At 32.9% G+C, this 10982-nt stretch overlaps 1 protein-coding gene across 7 annotated transcripts in view; it reads right to left on the bottom strand.

Annotated features, from left to right (window-relative positions):
- Nucleotides 1–577: 577 nt before the first annotated feature.
- LOC126827483 (uncharacterized) overlaps nt 578–10982 on the bottom strand; it is a 96130-nt gene continuing 85725 nt past the window's right edge. For 6 of the 7 annotated variants that reach the window (XM_050556866.2, XM_050556864.2, XM_056102234.1 and 3 more), the window contains 8 exons: nt 8350–8510; nt 7637–7657; nt 5672–5750; nt 5449–5525; nt 4895–5146; nt 4513–4632; nt 4082–4240; nt 579–3335 (listed from right to left, as the gene is read on the bottom strand). In XM_050556866.2, the coding sequence (XP_050412823.1) occupies nt 2995–3335; nt 4082–4240; nt 4513–4632; nt 4895–5146; nt 5449–5525; nt 5672–5750; nt 7637–7657; nt 8350–8510 (1210 nt within the window). In that variant the 3' untranslated portion in view covers nt 579–2994. Of the gene's footprint in view, nt 3336–4081; nt 4241–4512; nt 4633–4894; nt 5147–5448; nt 5526–5671; nt 5751–7636; nt 7658–8349; nt 8511–10982 lie in introns of all 7 variants that reach the window. The other variant, XM_050556863.2, reaches the window with a different exon arrangement.

The raw sequence follows: 10982 nt of genomic DNA, 5'->3' as shown, positions 1-10982 counted from the left end.
AGGCTTTCTCCCATTCTCAATTTTTTATCAACCCAATTCGGTAACTGTATGTTTTCTCCTTGCTTTGTCTTTGTCTTGACTAATTGCTGTTTTTGTGGTCAATATTTATAGGGATTAGGGTTGCATTATCCAAAACTAGAATATGAACCAGATCTGCATATAAAAGGCATTGTGATGAATTAATTTTAATTTTTAAAAGCATGGGCCACTGAAAATTGGGAAATTGCTACGACAGAGTGTTGGAAGAAGAGATTCAATTATATAGTGAAAGGAAGAGATGTAGGTTTGCTATTAAAAACCATAGTTAATGCCAGCCTCTCCGATCAGGGTAGTATTTATACTTCGCCGACCGATATTGAGCGACATAACCAACCACTGCCTTGGATGACTTAGACGGTAGTACGTGGATCTCATCACGGGGAGGGGCTAAACTATAGTTGTCACAGATTAGGCGCTGGTTATTTAGTCAGAGTAACACACGTCCCGAAATGCAATGTAGATCATCATTTCCATGACCCAGGGAAGATGAGGAGTTCGGATAGACTATTTTAAATAATACAAACTATATACATATTTGGAAAATAGTTGTTTATTCCAAGTAGCCATGATAAAATGAAATATACATGCATAACAATTCTTTTACTGTCCATAATTAAAACATTATATAGATAAATTCATTTACACAATTCAATTATTGAAGAGAATGGAATTTTATAGAAGCAAACTGATGATGATATTCGATTATTAAAAAAGTATTGAAACTGATATGTCTAACTACTTAAATAATTACGTTTTAAAAATTAATTTATATATTAGTTAATGTGATTAAGATAACTAAAACCATTAAAACTAAAATATGTACGAAAAAATGTCTTAAAAGCTAATGTAATCAGATCACATGTCAAAATTTGATCTAAATGTGGAACGAGATTAATAAAAGAATATGAAATACGACACTTTTAGCTACGGAAGCTGGTGTTTAAAGTATAGTCGTGTTAATTTGAGATTCGATAAAATTACATCTATACACATGCTAAAAAGTGAGGGTCTCACAACAGACCCTTGGATCACAAATAAAAAATAATAAATTCTATATGCACTGTGTTAGGTATAGCGTCATGTTAGATTTGCATACAGATATGCAATAATGCGTATTTTATTATTTACTTGACACCGCCGTTTAATGAATATAAATTATGTAAATAAAGAGTTTGTACAGCCATGCCTATATTATTATATATATAATAAAGAACACATTTTTACCACACATGAACAAAGTTGTATGAAACATACATTGTATGTATGAAATAAGAAGGGTGATTTATATTCATTTATTCACAAATTTAACAACAAAATAATGAAAAAATAATAACAAGCATAAAATTTCTGAATTAGCGATTTAGTGATAATTCGTTTAAGTTTTTAAAAATTAAATTCGTTATTGAATCAAATCAACATTAATTAAACCACCAAGTGAACCATTAAAATGTAAATCTTCAGGTTATGTGTCTTTTGCTACCTGAAGTTACTTCTAGTTGTAATAAATCTATCAGACCTATCATCTGCATTACAAACCGGAATCATTTCTAGTTCTAACTAATGAAATAATTCTTATCAAATTACAACTTGCACTACAAGCCGGAATCAGTGTCATCATTTTCTTTAAAACAAAATCACTAAAGTATTGGGTCCACTTATATGCTCATATACGTGTATTTGTATTAATGCAATTTTATTGCATCAACTGCTCATGCACATTCAATATATTCTTTTATAATGTCAACCAACATTTATGACTATTTACATGATTAAACATAAAATAAAGTGACAGCAAGTCTATTTATATGTTCTATATTGAATTTAAAGCGATACACGATTAATACACCAAGTTGATTAACCCTCTAACCTATGAATTAGCTCGGGATTGTGATGGGGATTGAAGAGGGAATTGTTTTTCAAGAAGGCAAATGATATGAATTTTGATAGTGAGACGTTAGTATATATGTAACTACAAATGATTACTGCATACGAAACTAAAATACGAATAATTTTAACACCGTACCGATAATCCAAATGCCCACTAGTCCATATATCTTTTCGGTAGATTAGGACATTTATAAAGCTAAAGGTGATATATATATATATTTATGTATATATATGGAGTTATTTAAAAAGTAACAACTACTCTATATTTATAAGGATATATAGTATAAAATGCCACTATATAAGTGACGTGTTCAAATGCTGACCAGGTGTCGCGAGCACATTATAATGAAAGAGTCATATTTACAGTTTTAAAAATAGTCCATTGAAACAATTTCTGATGGCGACTTGTTTCAAGTACACAAATGATGATGATGGAAATGAATGCACAATCATCATTGCACAGTCATCCACTATAATCCATGACGAATTGTTCACAATCAGATCTTTATTGTATTGCTATTTTAGAACATATAAAGATGTCGTAAATAGTTGCACATTTGAAGCATATCAAAACGTTGTTTAAACACAACTTATTAGCATCTTTCCACAAAGACACTATCGGGACAAATGAAATAGTTTCGACAAATAGTTCGATTCGTCTCGATTCATAATATACAATTGTCGCAGCGCAATCTTTGATTTGTGTAATTGTTTGTCTCCATGGTAAATTACACAATAAGCAACATTAAATCTTAAGACAATGTTTGAATGGATTCCCAAAGTTGTCTTATTAAAGTGAAATTAATTATCCAATTATGAACTTATCTAACTCCTTTTTAATCCATAATGTTTTCCTTTGCAGTTAATGATACTCCTAGTTGTTTTCCATCTTAAATGAACTTTATAAGTCCAATCGAAGAATATACTCTATCATCAGGTATGTATTGTAACTGGCAAGTTAGGAGACATGCATTTCACTAGTATAATGTATATTTGTACACGATTCCCTTTATTAATAACTCTTTGTATATCGAAAGACATAAGCAGTTGGTAAACTCGAGATACCCATCACGTCGTACATTGCACGGGGCAGCTGAACTGTCTTTTATAATCTACTATATTGGGCTCTATAATGGTGTTATTATCATCGACATATTCTGGGGCACTTGGGAGGGGGTGTTCTCGATAGATGGCACCTGCAGCTTTTGGATCCATGTCAGGTGCACTTTGGGATATCTCTAAAAGTTTATGGGTTGTTTCAGCTTGCTCGCTCTTTCCTAAACTACCCTTTTTCTCGGATGGCTTTGCACACGGGAAGAGAATATCTCTGATGTCATACATTAAACTATCCTTGGCACGATTATTTCCACCCATGTCGTCTATATTTGCTTCCACATCAAATGTTATATCTGTAAAGAAAAATTAACAAAGATTAAAATGCATAAATGACGTTTCTAAAAGTGCATAAATAAAATAGACAGTGGTTTATTTGTTCACAGTGAGTAGAAAATCCAAATAAAAGGGGCATTATGTAAGATTTAGATGATGAGCAGGCCGTCCTCGCTATAACATTTCAAAAATAGATAATACAAAATACAAATATTGAAAATTTCATTCAAATTACTTTATTTTGAGCGAAGTTATCAATGGTTTTAGTATTGACAAGGTTTTGTACTTATCATTCGAGTCTTAGCCACGCTTCTCCATTTTTTAAATTAAATCATTAAATGGCCCAAAGAAAGACCTTCAATAGGCAGAATTAGCTCTTACGTAATACGCGTTTAAAGTGTCAATATATTTATGCCAGTGGAATCATTTTTTCTAAAAAACATCAGTCCCTTTCTGCGATGTTACATGTAACTCTCAGGTAATCTACTTGTTTATAACTGGATAACTTTTCTTACTGTAAACGTCATAATGGATACCAATAAATGTTATGACTATGTATTCAAAGAATATGGGATTTTGTAGAATCCAGTCAGTAAGCTGTTGTTGACTATAATATGTTTGTACTTCAGGCAAAGATTGGACGTGATTCGTTTCATGAATTAATAGCAATGTTGCTACTTTAATTTAATAACGAAAGCCAAACATTCCACTGCATTTGTTGGACCATAAAGATCGTTATCCGCGCAATTCACAGCGCCCTACTTACCAACTTCATCACGTAGTTGATTACAAACTTCATAAGTTATATCGTCACGTTTGCACTGGCGTAAGCAGTAAAATAATTCTTTAACAGATTCATGTGTAGACCCTCTCCATTCTTTCCAGTCTCTCAAATAACCATTTACAGCGTATTTCTCGTGACTCTCTATAAGACAAAACAATGTGTGTGAACTTGTATTTCGAAACAACCATGATGTATTGTTTATGATTTTAAAATCATCAATGACAAGTCTATGGATAAGACATAGCAATTTAGCAAATATCATTATTAAAGGGGACAGGGGGAACAAGATTGGTTACTTTGATAATACTATTCCAAAACATGTCACGATTTCGGCTTTACTATTTTAGGTCTAAATAACGTTTTTTACATGCCATGACAGTATTGATATTTTTTTCAGTTGTAAAATATAGTACCTGTGTATTTTTTCACTAGAATTTCATATCTACCAGGTTGAGAACGGAAGAGTTCTTGGGGAAGATTCCATATTTGTCTATCAATTCGATCTTCGGTAACTCGGAATGCTGTAGATAGGGCTGTTTACAAAAAAAAAATGAAAAACAATGAAAATTCTAGAAATCATACCAACAATCCTGAAAAGATATTCCTTCTCTTTTAAACATGATGTTTGCTCCAAAATGTTTTGAATTTATTACTTATAGATAACCGAAATCTGCTGCACTTTATACGCAAAAAAGATAATTAACAGGAATGCAATATATTACGCATTCCTTAGAGAATCTTTTCCATTTCATTATCATCTGTTTCAGAAAACAAAACAACAAAAAAATTACTCACTCTTTTTACACAAGGATTCGTCTTTTTCACATTTATCCAATAACTTATGTTTCAATTCCTCTAACTGCTCTGAAGTCAATGGTTTCTGGGCATTTTTTCGCCTTTGAGCCCTACGTCTTCTAGCCAGTAATATAATAATGAAAATGAACACAATGACGAATACACCAACAACACTGCCGATAATTGCAGAAAGATATTTGTTAGATACGTCATCGTCTACTTTCTCGACAACACTGCTACAATCATTTATATCTAAAAAAAAGAATCCAAGTTTTAGAATAAGGATGTCATACACCTGTAGTTATTCAGTGAAATAAAAGATAGCAGCCGCATATTTTAAGACCCAAATAGTTAATCCTGGGGTTTATCTTCTCCTAATCTTATTAATCTGTCATACACTTTTAACTCATTGGGCCTGTATGCATATACATGTGATATTATAATATTCTTTATTTACTGTGCCAATGGACACTATTTCAAAGTACTGGCATGTACATGTATACTTAAAGTGGAGTGAAGCAGGGATAGCTATTGACATATATCTTATTACTCACCTCTGACTAGAGGGCCGCAAACATTATCAAAAGTACCATTACTTTTCTTAGCAACACAACGATTCTCTTTTTCACAACTGAAAATATAACACAAAATTATACATAGAGGTAATAATGCAATATGATATATTAATATGTTGTACAAGAAACAATAATGAACAAATAGCTTATTTTGAAAAATTTCTATAAAAGAAAGCATATGAATCCTGTCAAATGGGCTTACTTTCTAAGTGGCTTGCATTGCTGAAATCTATCTTTGACATCTGAATACATTTGTTTTTCCAAACAAGATTCGCACACACCTGAGAAAGAAAATCAAATAGTTATTAATTCAAAAGATCTAAATGTCATCGAACTTCATATGAACAAAAACAGGACCAATTTCGAATTTAAAGAGTGTTGTTTAAATACAAAGGGTTGATCAGAATTAGCTTTGAGGGAACACGTGAGCTCTAACAGAAGACAAAGGAGAAGTACTAAAAGGTTTTGTTGCCCCCTTTAAAGCTATTTGGGGAACACGTGTATCCCAAGGGTCCTTTACATCTACTCTTTTTCTACACAGCTCAATATTAGTAAAATATCAGTAGTATCAAGGGTATGTTCCATGCTGTACAAACAAATATACACATACAAATACTTTAATCCACCACCATATCCCACAGTCTATTAATCGTTCCTCAAAATCAACAGCACATTTAAAATTAGCCCCTAATTCCAGAAATCAACATGCTGTTTTGAGATATTTGTTCTCAGTAAGAAAGAAATTGGAATTATGAGCTTTGCTCATCGGTATGCTATTCGTTGTTATCATTAATTCGTAATTAATATAACTTCTGTGTGACATTAATTTGTTCAGGTCTTGACAAATCTGACTTCGTCTATAGTTCATTGAGGTGTCCTAATGCCTTGTGATAGAAAGTATGAAACACATTCTACAACGCATACCAACAAAACAGCACTACCATCAAAAATCTTTGGTTCGGGTCAAAACAAGTATGGATTTGATGTTTTATTTCCATTAGTGATGGGACTAGTTTTATACCATTTAAGTTTATTTGTTGGCTTACTGTTTCGGAGAATGGTACACAAATTGGGTAGCGAAGACAGATTACGATTCCATAAAACAAATCAAATATAAAATCCAAAGAGGTCGATAATTTTATGTTTGACGCGAATCAAAGATGTCTGGTCATTTTTTAAAAAAAAGCAGACAAAAGACAACAATGTACATTTAATAAATTCACGTCCCAATTATTCGCTACGCTAATAGAATAGCGAAGGGTCACCAGAAAAGTCTAGTTTCAATATTAATGCACGCAAACCACCATTTATAAGCATTATTAATAAAGATATCCCCATTGATAACGACTTGTAAAATCTTGTTGAAACGTCGTAGTGAAATAGATCATAGTAATCGTTATCCATATAATAGTGTTTTATATATTGCCGTTGTCATTAAAATAAATCACATTGGGGTAAGGTACCCCCACCCAAGACTCCCCATACAACCGCAGCAAGTTCTTAATACTATATTATGTGGAATGCTGACAATCACTGAATATGGACAGACGTGCAGAGGGGGAGACAATAATCTTCCCATGAAATGTGGGCGTATAAAAATTATATATTAGAAACATACAAAACGGATTACACACAATGTGGTCTATGTTATGTGATACGTAAATAATGTTAATGACACATCTAAAACAATAATCTAAATGAGTATATTACATTCTAGTTATTCTATAAACAAAACAGTTGCCCATTTTGACAATGCAAATTAAAATTGGTCACGAGATATAAATTGTCCAATTAGTTTTTTTTTTAGTATCTATTGTATAATAAGTCCATGCTAATGTTATAAGCAACAAACACATACTAAAACTAATACTTTAACAAAGGAGGGTGGTGGGGATCTTAGTGAGTAAGGTATGACACTACTGTCCTGTGATATTTTTATGTAATAATATGGGGTGGAGTCATTAATTTGTCACAAAAATTTTTCAGTGTCAATTAAATCTCTGTAATTGTAAAATGGTTTTCTTCTGAATGTCGGTTTCGTTAAGATTTTGAATAGCCATAAACCACACCCGAAAAAAAGCAACACATGTTAAAAGGACACTTTTGTTTTGATTTTGTCGTTAGATGTTATATGTTTTGAGAAGAATGACCTAAATTTGATAATTACCACTGTCTCCTAGTTCGTAGCCTGTAAGAGAATTTATATGGCTTTCACGATGCATGGTCAGAATAAAAACAACAAATTTTAAAAGGTACCTATTCCTCCATTTTGTTTGGCAAAACCCGTCGACATGACATACATGTAAGGAAACGGAGTCTTGGCATTTTTATATGAAACAAAATTAGTTAATTAATATTTAACCTTTCATCAGGTGTGTTAAAGATACGACACCGTGAGTATTAACATAAAAGTCTAATATAACGATGAATCGTTAGTATATTACATAATATGATGATTAAGCTTAGGACTAAGAAGAGTGCTTCTCATGCAATGAATATCTAACTATTTTTTTAATTATTCTAATTAAATTGTTGACTATGTTCTTGTCATTAACTATCCTATATCTGCAACCATATGCCACAATAAAAACAAACAAAATGGTGGGTTATGTTTCAAAGAAATATTGAATGAACCGTAAAGGCATAGAAGTGTTTAGAAAGGTATGTTATGAATTTAGCATGAAAAACGTACGCGATCAAATTAACGTGTACATTGGTATTTAATTTCAACCCAACATTGCCTGGCGTTTTTTGTCGTATTTTGAGGTTCTTTGGTGTAACAAATTAAGAATTAAAGATGGCGCCAAAATAACTTCATAGCATAACATAAAACCTTTTAGTTCTACTTTTTCTATATGATGTAATAGTGACACTCCTTACCATATGTAGCTTGACCATACCCCTTCCCACACTCCCTGTTCGGCACGCATGCTCTCTGGTCCTCATTTTCAAAATGAAAGCCTTTCATACATTTACAATGAGCATCGGTAACAGTGTCTCCATAACTGGCATATTCCTTATATGGATCTCCACATGATCGCCTGAAAAAAAAAATAAATGAAATATCATTAAAATTTAAATTGAATTTAACTGCATATGATATCGCAATTTTAAAAATATGAGAAAGTCAGGACACCACTGACACGTCGAATCTTTGAGTTTATCAATAAGGGACGATCTTATCAGCAACTATGTATGATTCGAGACTAAACAATAAATGTCCACCTTCGTCGTTATTCAACGAAATTCAACAGTGATGGTAACACAACAATGCTACACGTTTGGTGCAAATGAGAATATTCCACAAAAAAACAATATCAAAACTCGTTAAACTGGTAAGTCATAATACAGTAGAATAACTATGTCTTTTTTGCCTTTCTAAAAAAAAAAAAATACTCAGATGTTTTTATTCAGTAGACTTTTTTCTGTCCGATTCGTCACAAAACCGATACGACTTAACAATTTCAATTACAAGACAAAATTCATCACATTCGCGGAGGCTAATCTATTTTGTTAAATTTGCTGCTTTTCAATTTGTTTTTACCCCGGGACATCGACGGATAAAGAGAGCCAAATTACCTTGTTAAAGCTATCACAAATTTGAATTTGGAAGGAAATTTGCTTCGTGTATCTATTTTGATAAGATCAGACATTGGTAGAAATGACATTAAAAAAGGGGTATTATTACAGTCATTTATGGCATCCGATATCGCTATGTTGCTGTTTTCATTTCTTTCTGGCGTAAACCAATTTTTATAGATTTATTCCCCGTTTTGCCTTAGCTAGAGTTATTGGCGTTGGGAATAATAACATTGGTAGGATAGTTTAAGCGACATGTTACAATAATAGGGATATTTATATAGGAAATGTTAATCTTGGTACCCCAGCACCTGATCAAATTGATTTTTTGTTAGAAATGTGCACAATACAAATAGATGGAGGCGACAAAATGCTCTTCGCGAACCTCTGAAAAAATTAACGTTGACGTAGTGTATTTTTTCTCTTAATTCGTGTCAATTTTTTTGTGTGAGTGTGTGTATGTGTGTGTCAGAGAGAGAGAGAGAGAGAGAGAGAGAGAGAGAGGGGAGGGAGAGGGGGGGGTAACGTCCACTCGACAAAAACTATGTTATTTTCAATAATTCGCTTGTGCGTAGGGGTCTTTAGCAGTGGGGGAAACCCTGGGGGTCCGGATAAAAAAACACGAGGTTGGGCAGGCAATCCAACTTATTGTCACGTACAAGCTTTGGGGTCGTAATCACGCCACTTGACTGCATGACAGACCTTAAAATCTAAAGCGAGCGCGTAAACCACTTGGTCGCCCAACATCCCTTTTTGTGAAACAATTCTTGATTATATAACGTGTATACGTTTTACTAATTCTGAATAATGTGTAGAAATACAGATATAAAGATTATTAGAAAGTTTCGAACAGCAACGAACCCGTACTCAGATTAATCAGCATACATGCAAATGAATAATTATTCATTGTCACTCTTAAATAATCAAATCGCGCGTACTATTAAAGCTTTTTCTTTAAAATAAAATGATGTATGACAATTCCCCAAACGCAAACTAAGGCAAGAAACCCGGCTAGATATTGATTTTAGATTAATTCTGGCTGGTTGCTCAAATAAAAAAGACGTTACAGAGACTATCATTTGGGATAACGGTGACTTCATATTCCTCTCTCGGTGGCCTTTCCTCCAAGTGTCTGGAATGGCATATTAATAACACGTGTCTATTTGACCGAGACTATTAATAAAGCAGTAATCAAATCAGCAATAATCAAGAAGATATTAATCAAAGAAATCAAGTAGACCCGTGTTTAATTTGACCAGTCTCTCATACAAGCAGAATTATTGAATAAACCGAAAGGAAATTGAATGATTGGCTATGATCTTTCGTTGACATTATCCGTTGTCGACGTGTCGTGTTGGGAGGGACGAAATCATATTTATGTCTACACGTAAAGGTTATTACCAGTACAAAATACATATATTTTGACATTTAGTTTATTTGTGGATAATAATGATGCGGACCGGGTTGGGTTTTTTTGAGTGGAGTGGGGGATTTGTTTGGATGAAATATTAAGCATACGTTGCGCAATATACTTTGTGATATATATATATATATAATTGCGTAATAATTTGAAGTGATCTTATTGAGACATCTGAGACAAAATAATATCATGAAAGCTTTCAGCATAGTCGTGATAATCGAGAGTGTCCGTGTTCAAACAACCTCAGCTCTGTTTCGGGCGAGGAGGAATTTAATATTTGGTTTAAGAAATTTGTCATCAGATCGGAATTAGTTTTTAATTAATACTCTACATTTTTCAACGTTGTCGTTGCTTTAAACATGCATTATGCAAGAGCTAGATCTGTCTATTGCAGGCCCTTGTTTAGGCCTGAAATGATATCTAAATTAATAATTAGACATTAATTAACCTATCCAGACCATAATCAACTCTAGATGGCATCGCTAGCCTGCGATCTTTAGTGGATTATGAACCG

The sequence above is a fragment of the Patella vulgata genome, chromosome 7 (genome assembly GCF_932274485.2).
Source record: "Patella vulgata chromosome 7, xgPatVulg1.2, whole genome shotgun sequence".
Classification (NCBI taxonomy): domain Eukaryota; kingdom Metazoa; phylum Mollusca; class Gastropoda; family Patellidae; genus Patella; species Patella vulgata.
This window is presented reverse-complemented; position numbering and strand designations above follow the sequence as displayed.